Source organism: Hippoglossus hippoglossus, chromosome 20 (genome assembly GCF_009819705.1).
Source record: "Hippoglossus hippoglossus isolate fHipHip1 chromosome 20, fHipHip1.pri, whole genome shotgun sequence".
Classification (NCBI taxonomy): domain Eukaryota; kingdom Metazoa; phylum Chordata; class Actinopteri; order Pleuronectiformes; family Pleuronectidae; genus Hippoglossus; species Hippoglossus hippoglossus.
In genome coordinates, this window is record NC_047170.1 from 10,178,711 (window position 1) to 10,192,344 (window position 13,634).

General features: G+C 41.1%; 1 protein-coding gene across 2 annotated transcripts; it reads right to left on the reverse strand.

Moving 5' to 3' along the window:
• Positions 1 to 66: 66 nt before the first annotated feature.
• On the reverse strand, positions 67 to 8,184 carry hgd (homogentisate 1,2-dioxygenase). 2 transcript variants are annotated; one of them, XM_034572621.1, is made up of 14 exons: positions 7,980 to 8,184; positions 6,641 to 6,712; positions 6,100 to 6,188; positions 5,909 to 6,014; positions 5,307 to 5,366; positions 5,130 to 5,221; positions 4,993 to 5,027; positions 4,785 to 4,864; positions 4,289 to 4,388; positions 3,366 to 3,490; positions 1,565 to 1,669; positions 1,281 to 1,407; positions 717 to 927; positions 67 to 684 (listed from the first exon to the last, which is right to left on the reverse strand). In XM_034572621.1, exons 1-14 carry the CDS (start codon positions 7,992 to 7,994, stop codon positions 489 to 491), a joined length of 1,413 nt encoding a protein of 470 aa, XP_034428512.1. In that variant the 5' UTR covers positions 7,995 to 8,184; the 3' UTR covers positions 67 to 488. The 2 variants fall into 2 exon arrangements, with proteins under 2 accessions (XP_034428512.1, XP_034428513.1); XM_034572622.1 differs by having other exon boundaries at positions 67 to 632; positions 746 to 927; positions 7,980 to 8,178.
• Positions 8,185 to 13,634: the final 5,450 nt, after the last annotated feature.

The following is a 13,634-nucleotide window of genomic DNA, read 5'->3' on the forward strand; positions in this document are numbered from 1 at the left end:
ATTACTGGTCATACCAGAACAGCAAAACCTGTGTGTGTGTTGAAGTGAGAAGAGTTTCTTTATTTAGCATGAATTTATCTTTTTATTTTTATGAAGAACAATGTGTTATGTCACAGGCTCTCTAATGTAAAATTCAGTTTTTCACTTTACAAAGGTTTTCATGATTTCTTTAAGCTCCAAACTGTTCAGGTAAAGGAGATACACAAAACACATTCATGTGCAGCATGGCTGACGCAGGCAGAAACAATTTAAACACCCCATTTTTCCATCCAACATAACAAACAACAAACAGGTTTTATTTTTTATTGTGCAACCCCAATCATAGTTGTTTGTATAAAATAAATGTCTAAATTACATGGCATGGTTTTTCATTCCTCCTGTATTTTCAATCAATACATCTGATCAAATAACACAAAGAAAGCCAAGGATTGCAGGTAGTTACATAAAATGTTGCTTTAACAGCTGTATTTGGTAAGATTTTCCCTTGTCTACTTCTTGCTGGGCTTCCAGTTGGGGTTAAAGTGGCTGCGGAGATGTTCCCAGCATTGGTAGTAGCTCTTGTCGAGCCTCTGACACGTCTGTAGACCCCACTTGGTCACTGCCATACTGAAGGACGACTCAAACATGAAAGCCTGAAGGAAGGAAAAGCCACATATTATCTCACAGATTTTACAGAACAAACAATTCTTAATATCCAATTAATTTGCCCTGGTTAAAATTGAAACTTTATATATTTCTTTTTTACCATGGTGCCCTCAGCCACCCTCTCAGGCTTGAGTTCTGCAGTGCTGCTCTTCTCGAAGCATTCGGCGTCAGGGCCGTGCGGGGTCATCATGCTGTGCAGGCTCGCTCCTCCTGGCTGGAAACCCTCCTCTTTGGCCTCATAGTGGCCTTTGATCAGACCCATGAATTCACTCATGCAGTTACCTGAAGTCACAAGAACACAGCACTGAGCTGGGAACAAGTGGTGACTCTGTTCACCACTAGGTGGCGTTATAGATCTGTGGTGAAACCAGACCAACTGCACTGTGGTGGGGCCTCAGTTGGATACAAGTCATGCAGCAGGAGTGCATCACCTAGAGACTGGTTGGGTAAGTAAATACAGATGTTAGCTTATGGTTAATTACAAAATTAGCCAATCTCGGTAGAATTTGAAAGACAATTCAAATCCTGTCACATCCAAACAACCCAGCTCTAAAAATAATTCTTCTTCTCCCTGGAAAAATGTGCACAAGCCAAGCCTGTTTAGAGTTGAAGTGAGGCCTGTGTGTGTTTCTTACGGTGATAGTACGGTGGACGTAAGGTGTGGTCGGACACACCCCACCGAGGGGGGAAGATGACAAAGTCAGCGATGGCCACCCCCGGTCGTGTGGATTTGGCAGTCAGCACAGTAAAGATGGATGGATCCTGTAGGAAGATTACAATGTACCAAAATATGTGATGTTTTGAGATGATGCTCACAGATTGTAGTGTGCATACATTAAAAGCAAGAAATTAAGCCAAAAATTAACAATATACAATATGTTTATACTAAAAAGCCCTGGTATTGTGTCAGTGTCCTCACCGCGTGGTCGAACGCCACACAGTTGATCACCATGAAGTTCTTCAGGTCGTATTTGTAAGGCGTGTAGTTCCCGTGCCAGGCGACCACGTTGAAAGGAGAGAAATCCTACGTGAGGAACGCGAAAACAAAACAAATAAGACGAGTCTGCCCGAGCAACAAACACAAAGGACTTCAAATTGAGCTTTTCACTGGGAAGAAAAAAGGAACAATGAATAATTTCTTTGAAATCTTAAATTCCCAGAGAGTACTTCTTGACATAAAGAGAGAAAAGAAACGGTCATAATGAAAAGGGTTGATTGTGAAAAAGAGGGTGTGCTTCTTTCATTCTTCGTTTTCTTTCATTCCCCCCGTTCCTTTGCGATATGAGGCTCCAGGTATTACGGGGTAATTGGCCTCACAATCAAACTTTCCCAAACTTTGAGCGTTTTGCTGTAACAGTGGGCGCAGAGATATTTCTTTATCTTGATTGTTAAAACCACAGCAATTTTATATAGTTTCTCTGTTCTGGTAATGTCACTGTGAAAGAAAAAGACATTCAACAGGAGCTCTAAAATCAATATAGCTCATTACAACTCAAGCTGCCTCGTGGCTGACCTCCGTGCTCCCTACACACACATGAGCAGCTGACACACACTGACAAAAAAACACGTACACACATATTCATGCATAGACTTGTGTATAAGTAAATTCACAAATAACCAATAAACACACAAATACACACACACACATACACACACTCAATTTACAGCAGTTGCCATAACAAAAAAAGGTCTTTGGGGGAACCCAGTGAAGGTAATTTCTTGGACATTCATCTGCGGTAACTCCACTACATTCGATTAAAATGACGGGGAAAATGCACTGGCACACACATGCACACAAAACACAAACATATTGGCCCAGTCAAGCAAATAATAAGTTAATTTGAGCAATTTCAGCGCGCTGCAGGGGAACAAAACAGCAGGAGCAGACGGGAGGAGCAGCAGCAGCAGCAGCATCTTCCCTGAGATGAGGCTTGTGTCCTCCCTCCACCTTATTTTCATACCCCTGTGGCCCCACCATCCAGGCTCGGGGACCGGTGGACACCAGGAAGAGCGTGTCACCTCTGACCTCCAGCACATAACGGGGTAGATGCTCAACCAGAGATGAAAAGTGTTTGTTTTGCAACAGAAAAAATCTGTATCTCACCCTTGTGTACTTCCAACGATGAATAATAACAGTGTGGCTTGACACGGTTTCTACGGTTACAACCCCCCCCCCCCCCCCAACCCTCCGCCCCTGACGAACCTCTCCTCCCACCTCCTCTTTGTCTCAAAAACCTCCTGGCAGACGTGATGTGTCGATCCAATTATGCACCGAACAGGACATTTTCTGTTGAGGGAGGATCGCTCCCCGAGAGAAATCTAGTGAAATTAATGCTTAACTTGTAAAAGGTTTTTCCTACAAAGTAAAGCTTCACAGGGAACACTGTGTGTAACTCCAGAATGCTTTAACTAATTACCAGTGATTAAGACTCATGAGGGAGTTGAGGTGGAAACCTGCTGAACAGATAACAGCCAACGCTGCCATATTAAATCATAAGGGACGGTAACATCGGCAGGAGCGGCTAATGGATTATATGCTTCACTTGGGCAGTTTCCTGTTAGTCCCTGTTGCGCTTCGATGGTGTTTACTGAAGCAGACGCAAACTTAAATAGGGTAAATAGGGTAAATATGCCACATGTGTGGGCCACTGTCATACAGCCTCTGTGCATATGTGTGAGTGTACTAACACACAAAGTGAAATGTCAGTGAGAGGAAGCACCTGTTGGCAGGCAAAGAGCTTCCCCTGGTACTTGTTGATGACGGAGAAACCTGTGGCCACCGTGCGATCCTCATAACAAGCAACTGGACACAGGAAATCTCTGGGGTTGGCCAGACCATTGGCTCCTGCAAAACACACAAACAGTTACACACAAGGACACGCACACACAGAACTAGAATGTGTCTGAAATAACTCCTGCGCTACTGTATTTACGTAGTCCAGCATTTCATTTCAAAGGCCGAACTCCAAATAGGAAATGTATGCATTATATGGTGCCCCTTCAAAATACCAAGAAGGTAGTTATGAGGCCACGTGCGCTAACACATGAGCAACGTTTGACAGAAAATGGATCCACTGCATAGCTGTCAGTGATTCTGCTGAATGATGATGATGATTAGACTTTTTACTGCTGTCTATTGAGTAATATTATGGATGGTCTATTATATAGGGGGTAATGGATGAGCAAATGAGGAAGTGATTTCTGATACAGCCCTCATGCTAGTGGCTCTGTCAGGGTATAATTAGGCGTATGAGCAAGCTAATATTATCACAGGTCTGTGGCTTACTGTGTTCACCAGTTCAATTTGCTTGCTAGCATATTAGCATGCTAACATTTCGTTATTAAGTACAGCTAAGACTGATGATCAATAGTTCTGCAGGAATTTGATCATAAATCAGACATTTGGGCAAATAAAAATAAACATTTAACCTGATGATGGAGCTGAATAAAAAAGTCACAAGAATCCCCAAGGTGAATATAATTCATTGTGAGTGCAACATGAATGTTTTACCCACATTTCAGAGCAATCGATCCGGTAGTTGTTGAAATATTTATAGTTTTGACCATATAAGTGGTGGATCAACAGACCAGATATCCAGACTATAAGATGTTGCAGGAGTGGTGGCGTCATACAAACACACACCTATGGGTCCCAGGTCAGGGAGTTCATAGTGGGCTCCATACACCTCCAGTATGTAACCTCTGGTTTCACCAAACACGTCCACGCTGAAGCGCATCCCTTGCTGGAGAGGATACATGAGAAGAGGAGGAGAGAGGAGGAAATTTAAATGTCTGTGCTGATGTCGCCAATCCTGAAGATCAGACTTTCTGCAGCTCAAATCTCTCTAATTTTATTTATTATTAACACTTACATAGAAAGAAACCAGATTTAACATTGGCAGCATGTCAATTATATTTGTATATATAGAACAGAAACATATGATGAGAGTGTGGGAATATAAATAAAAATAAAAGCAGGGGTACATACATTTACATTAAATAATGTATTTGATTTTAAGGTCACTTTGAAAAAGTACCAAACTATGTCTTTCTAAATATGGTATATTATCTGGCGTGGGGGCAGACACTATGGTAGATTTCTATAAAAAACTGTATAAATGAAAAAACATGGCGCTCACCTGGATGACACAGATCTCGTTCGGCTCCACCATCATCTTCCCAAACTCCGTAGTGATCAGGATCTCTCCCTGCTGCGGGACTAGAGACAAACAGACAAAAGAGAGCGATGGAGAAAAGACAATCTGAGGCAGGAGAAGGACCGAGGATTGAGCTATCATTGTTCTTGTGATAAATAACTGTGAAAACATCAACAGCCCTTTTCCTCACCAATCAGAAAGTCTCCATCTGAGTTGTTGAAGCACCTGCAACAGGAGGAAAAAATGTTTTTTTTTGTTTTTGCCGATATGAGAAAATACATCTATATCTCACACAATCGGCTCATTTGCACACAAACACACACTCACCTGTCGACCATGGAAGTGTTGCAGGTGTACACGTGGATGCCAATGCCATTGCGAGATTTGGTATCTCCAGCACCACAGAGAGTGTGCAGACCCTGCAAGATACACACAGCCACAATCAATCAACTGACATTATGTGATTAAAGAATAATATTAGGAATAAAAAAGATTTGAACTTACAGCCACGAAGTCCACTTTCTTGTCTGTAGGTTTGGGAATGGTGAATGGAAGCCATCGCAGCTGGGAGAGAAACCTCGGAGTCAGAATCTACTTCTACAGTAAATACAGACAATTTAAACAAATACATCCTTTTGGCTGAAGTATTAAAGGCCCCGAAAACACGTTTCCCCAATTAGTTCAATTCAGTTTAGTTTATTTAGGCCAACAAAAGATATTTTAAACAAAGGATTTGTTACAAAAAAGCAAGGCAATAACTTTACAAAAAATGAATAAATCAGTAGAGGAGATAAAACATGTATTAGACTTATTAGACTCTTAACTTGAGCCGTGAGTTCCCAAATAAATACCATATTCCTATTTTTAGGGTACGATGTTATTAGCAGCAGGCAATTTGATTAGCATAAAGACAGAAAATAGGGGAATACAATCAGTATCTGTTAAGATAACAAAATCTCACTTTTAGTCATTAATTAACACATAATATCTTTGTTTACTTCTTCCAAAATCTGAGCCAAGCAGTGTGTATCATGCTGTTTTCCTGTTTCCTATAAATTAAGAAGGACTCAATGATCAGGGCCTCCTCCTGTTCAGCCTTGATGTACCTGGTTAGGATCAGGCTCCACTTCATCCCAGTTCTCTGACAGATTCCCACAAGGCACTGCGGTAAAAGGCTTGTGTTTGACGGATGGGATGATGCGGTACAACCAGCTGGAGAAAGAAAAAAGGACCAGTATTAAGTTATTTCACGTGTACTGTGCATGGGCTGGTTTTCCTGTCAGAGACAGAGGGGTACCTCCTCTTATTGGCTGGTCGGGGGCAGGTGAAAGCAGAGCCAGAGATCTGCTCAGCGTAGAGGCCGTAGGGACAAACCTGAGGATTGTTCTGTAGAGACACAACACAGTGTGTTCAGATAGGATATTAATGGTATAAACAGTGTGTTATGGATTGTGTAGTATTATCTACAGCTCATGTGACCAAGGGAGGTTTTGCCCTTCTTTAATCTACTATAAATGCACATAGGGTACATTTTTGACTTGCCTGGTCAGCCTCTATTGCAGTTCCATTGTAGTTATATAAGTGTGGTTCGTCAAATGATGATGGATGTAAAAAGAAAAATCTAAATGCAGCTGAATAAACAATACTATATATCTTTATTTAATTTTTACTTTGAAACCAGGAGGAATCACTAGCCTTTGGTTGGTGTCACCCCTCCTAACGCTTATGGTGTTGCATTAAGTATTTGTGCAGTTCACCTAAGCACAAAATCTATAATAAACTATTGGATTAATAACAAAAATTAGCACTGTGTGTTTGTGTGTGCATAAGCTATATACCTGTCCCTCGGGTAACGATCCAGGACAGCGAGGGTCTTCAGAGGAGAACTCGTTCCCGAAACCGCTCATGTACTGAAACAGACAGACAAACATTTAACACTCCCGGCAAGTGAAAATGAAAACAAAAGAAAACTCACCATGCGGCCTCATTGTAATGCAGGATAAATGTGTTCATGCTGGTTATAATTAAATCTGAAGGCTTGTCATTAGGCCTTGTCTTTTTGTTAATTGTTGTCATATTGATTCACATTAGATCTATGATAAAACAAACTGCAGTCACGCCAAATGTCTCCCCTTGTAGTCATCCATTGCTTTTGTGCTATTGTGTTACAGAAGCAGACTAATTATGCTAAAATCCTCCACAGCACAATTTGATCAATACTTCAATTATGACAAGATTATTATTCCGCTATTCTCCTCTGATGACACTGATCACCAGCCCCCGCAGTGTTCCCTGCCTCTGGGAAACATGAACTTGGCAAGAAGGTAAAGAAATCTTGCTGAGTCACTGTTAGTCTGCAGAAAGCTCACACACACACACACACAGGCTACTTAATAGGTTCCATGTGTGTGGGTTTTGAGTGTAGGGTGCCTAAAAACATTTAGAAAGCTCCAGTGTTTAGAGAGTGGTGTGTAAAGTAGGATTTTGCTGAACTTGCGCTGTTAAATCGAGTTAGGGTGTAGAAAAAAGCTTTTTCCCAACTTTTATATAGATATAAAGACATATTGTTTAATTAAGCTCCTTCTTAAAATATAATACAACAACATATTGACCCAATATTATAAATCTAAGATATAAGCATGAATAACTTTAAGTACAACAGGTCACTCAGCTGCTTCAGAGATGGTTTCCACCGTAAAAACAATGAAAACAAACCCACTGTAAACCAGTATATAAATGGTTTGTATATATGTGGAAGCCAATAGCAGAACCTAATGAGAATATAACGTTTTAAATGGTTTTATATTTTTGTTCTACTGATAAAAAACCCCACTAAAATACGTTTGTGCTGCTTTTGAGGCATCCTGCACCACATCTGGGCAGCTGCTGAATGCAGCCCTCTGATTGGTCAGACTGAACACCTCCCTTCAGTCAGCCGGTATGTCTCTGTTTAGTAAGTATATGTAAGTTATCACGGTTTAATTGTGCACGTCTGGTGCAAAGTATGCATTAACAGTTTAAATACAACTTTTGCTTTATTTTACAAACATTTAACCCCAGGATATTTGCATGTTCATATAGTCAGATTCTTGGTTTGTGGGGTTTTAGGTCTAAACTCTGGAGAATGAGCTTTTCTAAAGCTGCAAGTAGTTTTAAACAAACAAAATGCAGCCTTACCTTGAGTCCAGCCATTGTCTTGTCTGTTTAAGCGTCCTCGCAAAAGTAATTTAGCAATTTTGTGTGACTCCTAATGCATCCCCCCTTGGACTAAAGTCCACTGCAGAAAGAGTGCATGCTGGTATGAAGTGAGCTCAAAAGGGGGCTGGATTTATACTCTTTCCTCAGTCTGGTTGTAATTAAGCATTGACAGACTGGGTGACGCAGCAGCAGCAGCAGCAGCAGCAGCGGCGGCGGGGTGTCCAGCAGCGGAGGGGAGAGGACAGAGAGGATGGCCCAACTGTGAGCAAACAAGCACCAGTGTCACTGGTCACTGACAAAATAAACAAGGACGAAGGCTGCATGAAAAAAAGTTGTAGGTGCAACACAGGTAACAAATATAGGACACACAGAATAAATGAAGCAAAAATACTGAAGACATCCCATAGGTAATGGTGTCTGTCAATACAGACAAACAGTCTGCACTAGCTGCAGTGGTAGAAGAAGTATTCAGAAACTTTACTTTGGTAAAAGTACTGCATTCAAAACCTTACTTAACGAAAAGTGTGCAAGTATTATCAGCAAAATATACTTTAACTATGAAAAGTAAAATCACAGTGCAGTGAAAGGTTTTACTAGTGATATTTCTGTGTATGTTGCATTTTACTACAAGATTGAGCTCATTTGAAATACTTCATGTACTGTAGAGTAGTTTAATCCACATCAGTGCATCATATTTTGTAAGATCATCATAAGTCTGTGAGAACAATGTATCTCGAAAATTGAACCCGTATTCAGCTCTGTGACGATGCATTTTATAGTTAATAAAGAGGCTTTTTAAAGAGTTGAACACATTTAGGACCAGTCCATCCTTCAGTTGATCCCAAACAGTGAACATCAACACATGTGGCTTACATTGTCATTTGAAAAGTAACTAAAGCTGTCAGACAAATGTAGTTGAGTAAAAAGTATTTCCTTCTGAGATGTGGTGGAGTAGAAGTAGAAATAACACTAATGTAAAGTACAAGTGCCTCATATATGTACTTAGTTAGAGTACTTGAGTAAATGTACTTTAGTTACTGTCCACCACTGACTAGATGATAGATTATCATAAATAATGTATTATATTCTCTCAGTGAAATATTAGTCAATAGGTCTATGAAGGTTATAATGAAGTAAGGAAAAACCAGCAGACTATAAACTGGTAAAATGCCAGCAGACAGCATTTGTCTGCATTATACTATCACTATAGTGACAGTCACCCCGGTCAAACTGTGGTGGCCTCACATGCTCTGCTTGAGCAAACAACTGTGTCGTGCACATCCTCACGTCCTTCAAAGAAAACATCTCAGCAAAAGAGTCTTTAGAAAAGAGTAGCCATAAATTCCAAACTTGCGAAAGCTTAAGTTTTATTCATTCATTTTTTTTTTTTTAATAGACTCTATAATATCCCAAATTGGCAGGGGCGGATCCAGAGTCAGGGACAGGGGGGCAACGGCCCCAGCTGTACTCTGGTAAACTACACTTACCAATGATATATGAGTATTTCTTGATAATGCTATAGAACAAAGAGGAATAACTTAAATGTGCACCTTACTCAATCAGAAATTGTGCATGGACATACAGTGTAATTGGCCCAAAATTGCCCCAGATTAAGAAAAATCCTTGATGCCACTGCAAATTTGTAATGGGTGTTTATTTTTGTAGAATACAGGGCGTGCATGCCACCAACCGGCAGGCTGGGGACATCATCTCTCTGGATTTAATGCACCACCAGTTGATCAGATTGTCCATAATCGCATCTCTTATGCTTCACACATGCTGCGTGACTGTTTTATTCGAAGCGAGTTATCATTCAGCTGCATTATTAATTGACTTCTCTTTAAAAACTAGCACAATCCACAGACACAACCTCTGCATGCTGCAGTGAGCAATCCCCTCTTGGTATGAACAACAGCAAAGGCTTCCAAAGAGGCCCTATACATTACTTTAAGCAAAATGTATTCAGCTCATTTCTTGAAAATAGATGTCCAAAACGATGGGTACCTAATGTCCCCCATGCAGCATGTATCAAAAAGAATCAATTTCACCTTCTCTCATTCTTGGCTCGCTTCCCCCTCTTGTCTATTTCTTTTCTTTTTGGGAGGTGTTGGGGAAGGGTAAATGATGGCAATTCTCATAGCGAGGCGCAAATAAACTCGCCGCAGCAGAAGTAACTGTTCTCCGGCGAGGCGTGCAGGCAGGCCCGGGCCCCCCGCTGACAGCCAGTCAAGGTGCTGTGCCAAAGACGAGAAAACCCAATGGCAGGAAAATATCACGTCCCGGTCTCCGGAAATTGATCTGCTCCTTGTATGGAGAAAGAAAATGAGCGATTTTAATTTCATCCCCGAGTCTGATGATAGAATTCTAGAGTAGCCTATTTGGGGCCGATCTGGGCGGCGTCTGTGCGTTTGAGGAGAGGCAGGAATAGCTGGAGACGGTGGAGACAGTTATATATCTATGCATGCGTGAGTGGGCCGTAAATGCTTTGTTATTAGATGCCTGCTGAACTCAATGGCTTGATGGTAAATGGTACACTCACCTGGCAGAGTCTATCCCCCATATGCATAAACAGGAAATCTGTCTCTCCCTGTGTGTCTCCCTCACACACACACAGTAAACTGTTGTGGGATGACATCTTTAGCCTTTCATAGTAGATGGTGGACACAATTTCACAACATGAAACACACATAATGTTACAGTATGTGCTGTTTTTTGTGCCGTCTGACCTGTGTGGGTTTAGCATGGGTGTGCCAGGGGGTTCAACACGATCAACATACGGTACTGAAGCTTCCGACAGGCACCATAGCATCTGCAATGCATTACTATACAGTGGTATGGAGGATCGAAACTGCCAACATTTTAAACAAAGAAAGAAATATTCGAATGACAGAATAATATATAAATAAGCAAGTAAATGCAAAAAATAAATACTTGAACAAATGTAAAATTGTATGTTCTCTATAGTCAGAAAGTGAATATGATTTAATTTATGTTAAACTTTTTGTTCCTTGATGACAAAGGTGTAGTGTATAGGTCTATGTGCTGGTACTGAGCTGCTAATAGTCTCTGTCCAGTTTAATTTCTGTTGCATACCATAATAATGCAGATGACAGTCGAGTGCCGTCCTCATCCACTCCCTGCAGAGGCCCAGGAAAGACGAAGCCGTAACCGATCCAGGTTTTAGAGTTGAGCCCAACTTCCTAATTAACATACAGACACAGAAATACAGGTATAATTACAAAATGTAGAAATACAAAAAACATAAATATACAAATAAATATATAACTATATAAATAAATGAATGAATAAATGTAGGAAAACACGTTTTACTTATTTATTTCTACATGTTATTATCGTTTTTTTATTTCTCTATTTATTTTGGTATAGTCGGTCCTCTATACAGCAGACTTTACAAACAAACCTTTAAAGGTTAGAGTCACAGTGGCTAAACGGTGCTTCGACCAGAACCAGGGCAGTGCATCGTATCTACACACACACACACACACACACACACACACACACACACACACACACACACACACACACACACACACACACACACACACACACACACACACACACACACACACATATACTGTATATCTCAAGTGTACTTCTGATTAAATTAATCAGGCAGTAGCAAGTAGCAACAACTAATTAGCGTGTTCTTACACACTCCTGCTTTTGTTTCTCCGCGGTAATGAGATTCCGTCGGCTTCTCTTTACTCGTCGCCGAGCTGAGAGCAAAGCAGATGCCAGACATTCTCTTATAGGCAGAAAACATCACATAATACAGTATAGATGGATGTTGCACCGACACAAGACACGAGATTGAGTCTTTTGTTCGTCTGCTCATATCAGATCAAATTAAACCACATCGGCAATTCGAAAAATTGGCAGAAGTGCGATTTGTTCTCTTGAGCTGCACATTTTGATGAAGACACAGAGAACAACAAATATCAAAACTTAACTTTGTGAAGGACATGAGTGCAGATGACACCTGAATTGTCATCGCCTGCCCTCATCTTGTGTATCACTGGAGGCTAACTGCTGTATTTGGATGTCACATCTAACAGGAAATGGCTTGGATTCGTGTATTTTGTAATTATAGCCCTGTTACCCACTGTCGCACTTTAATGTTAAATGACTCCTGACATGATCCATCCAGAGCCAGAGCCACACACACACACACACACACACACACACACACACACACACACACACACACACACACACACACACACACACACACACACACGTCTGACAGCTCCATTTAACGCTGATTAGATTTGCAAGGACATGTAGTATACCCTCACTATGTCTCCCTACTCTCTCCCTGTCTCTCCGTGAGTAGGTTGAGTATCTCCTGAATCCTATCTGTCGCCGTAATGTTATGCAAATGGTTTAATATGAAGATAAAAGACTGTTGCAGCGTGTGGCGCTCTCCTGGTTCACAGCCTCGTGTTTCCAGGACGATAACTCTGGCGACGAGGGCACTATTTGGGAGTCATTAAATGATGGCCTTCCTGACATGCACCCGCTCACCACCGCCGCCACCCGCCCTGAGTTGGCCATTAAAGCGGCCCACACCCACACCAAGAACCGCACACACACACACGCACACACACACACAGTACAGACGCCTTTTAGCGCCAGCTCCCAGTTTCTTACACATCACAGTGTCACAGAATAGAAAATTACACTCTCCTCCCACAGAGAAAATTGCTTTGGAATTGCTTGGTTATAAAGATGTGCTTTAAAGAGAGGGGGTGCATGCAATAAAAAAAAGGACACACACAAACACAATTACTTAAGCACTCTAAGGACAATTCTTACAAGTTAATCAGAGGATTTACCAATTATTGATGTCAAAAGGATTTTGCTGCATATCTCTTCTGTGGCCTATGTTTATGCATGTGTTTGTGATTTGCATTCAAGGTGTTTAGTATGCATTTGTCTCTGTTGTTGTGCTGAATAATGGCCGAGCATATACACATGGATGGCAATCTCCAAATGAGTTGTTTTCTGCACAGCCCCTGTACTGGTTTACGTAGCTTTTCAAGTAGCTTGGGTTGTAACTGTAGCTGTTTGGGAGTACGTCCAGATGAGTTATTAAACAAAGCGAGACATAACAGCCCCAAACATTAAGGCTGAGGAAGGTAAAATAATAATTCCATGCACCACAGGAGAGACACAAGACGTATCAGCATCAAGAGACAAGAGAAGCGTGACTGAGAGGAAAGTGAGAATATACAAAGTAGAAAATGGTAGAGAAGACAGAAAGAGGCAGAGCACAGATAGAAGATTAAAATAAATCAGGGAGGACAGTGGATGGATGAGGCACAATGAGACTTAGTAGCTTCACGAGAGCAAAATGGCCCCTATAGCAGAGAGCGTGTGAAGAGGATGTTTGTACTGGAAAGCCGACAAAACCAAAACACATTTAACTGCACAGTTGGTAAAACTGTTGAACAAAACTTTAGCCTATTATGTCAAAGAAATGTCAATTTTTTCTATTTTCAGCTTTTTCAATTTGCAGTAAGTGCAAAACTAATAAACATTTTGAAACAAGCCACTGCAGCACTGCAGTAACTTCATACTTTATATTATTCTGTGGGCTCTGTTGCACTTATT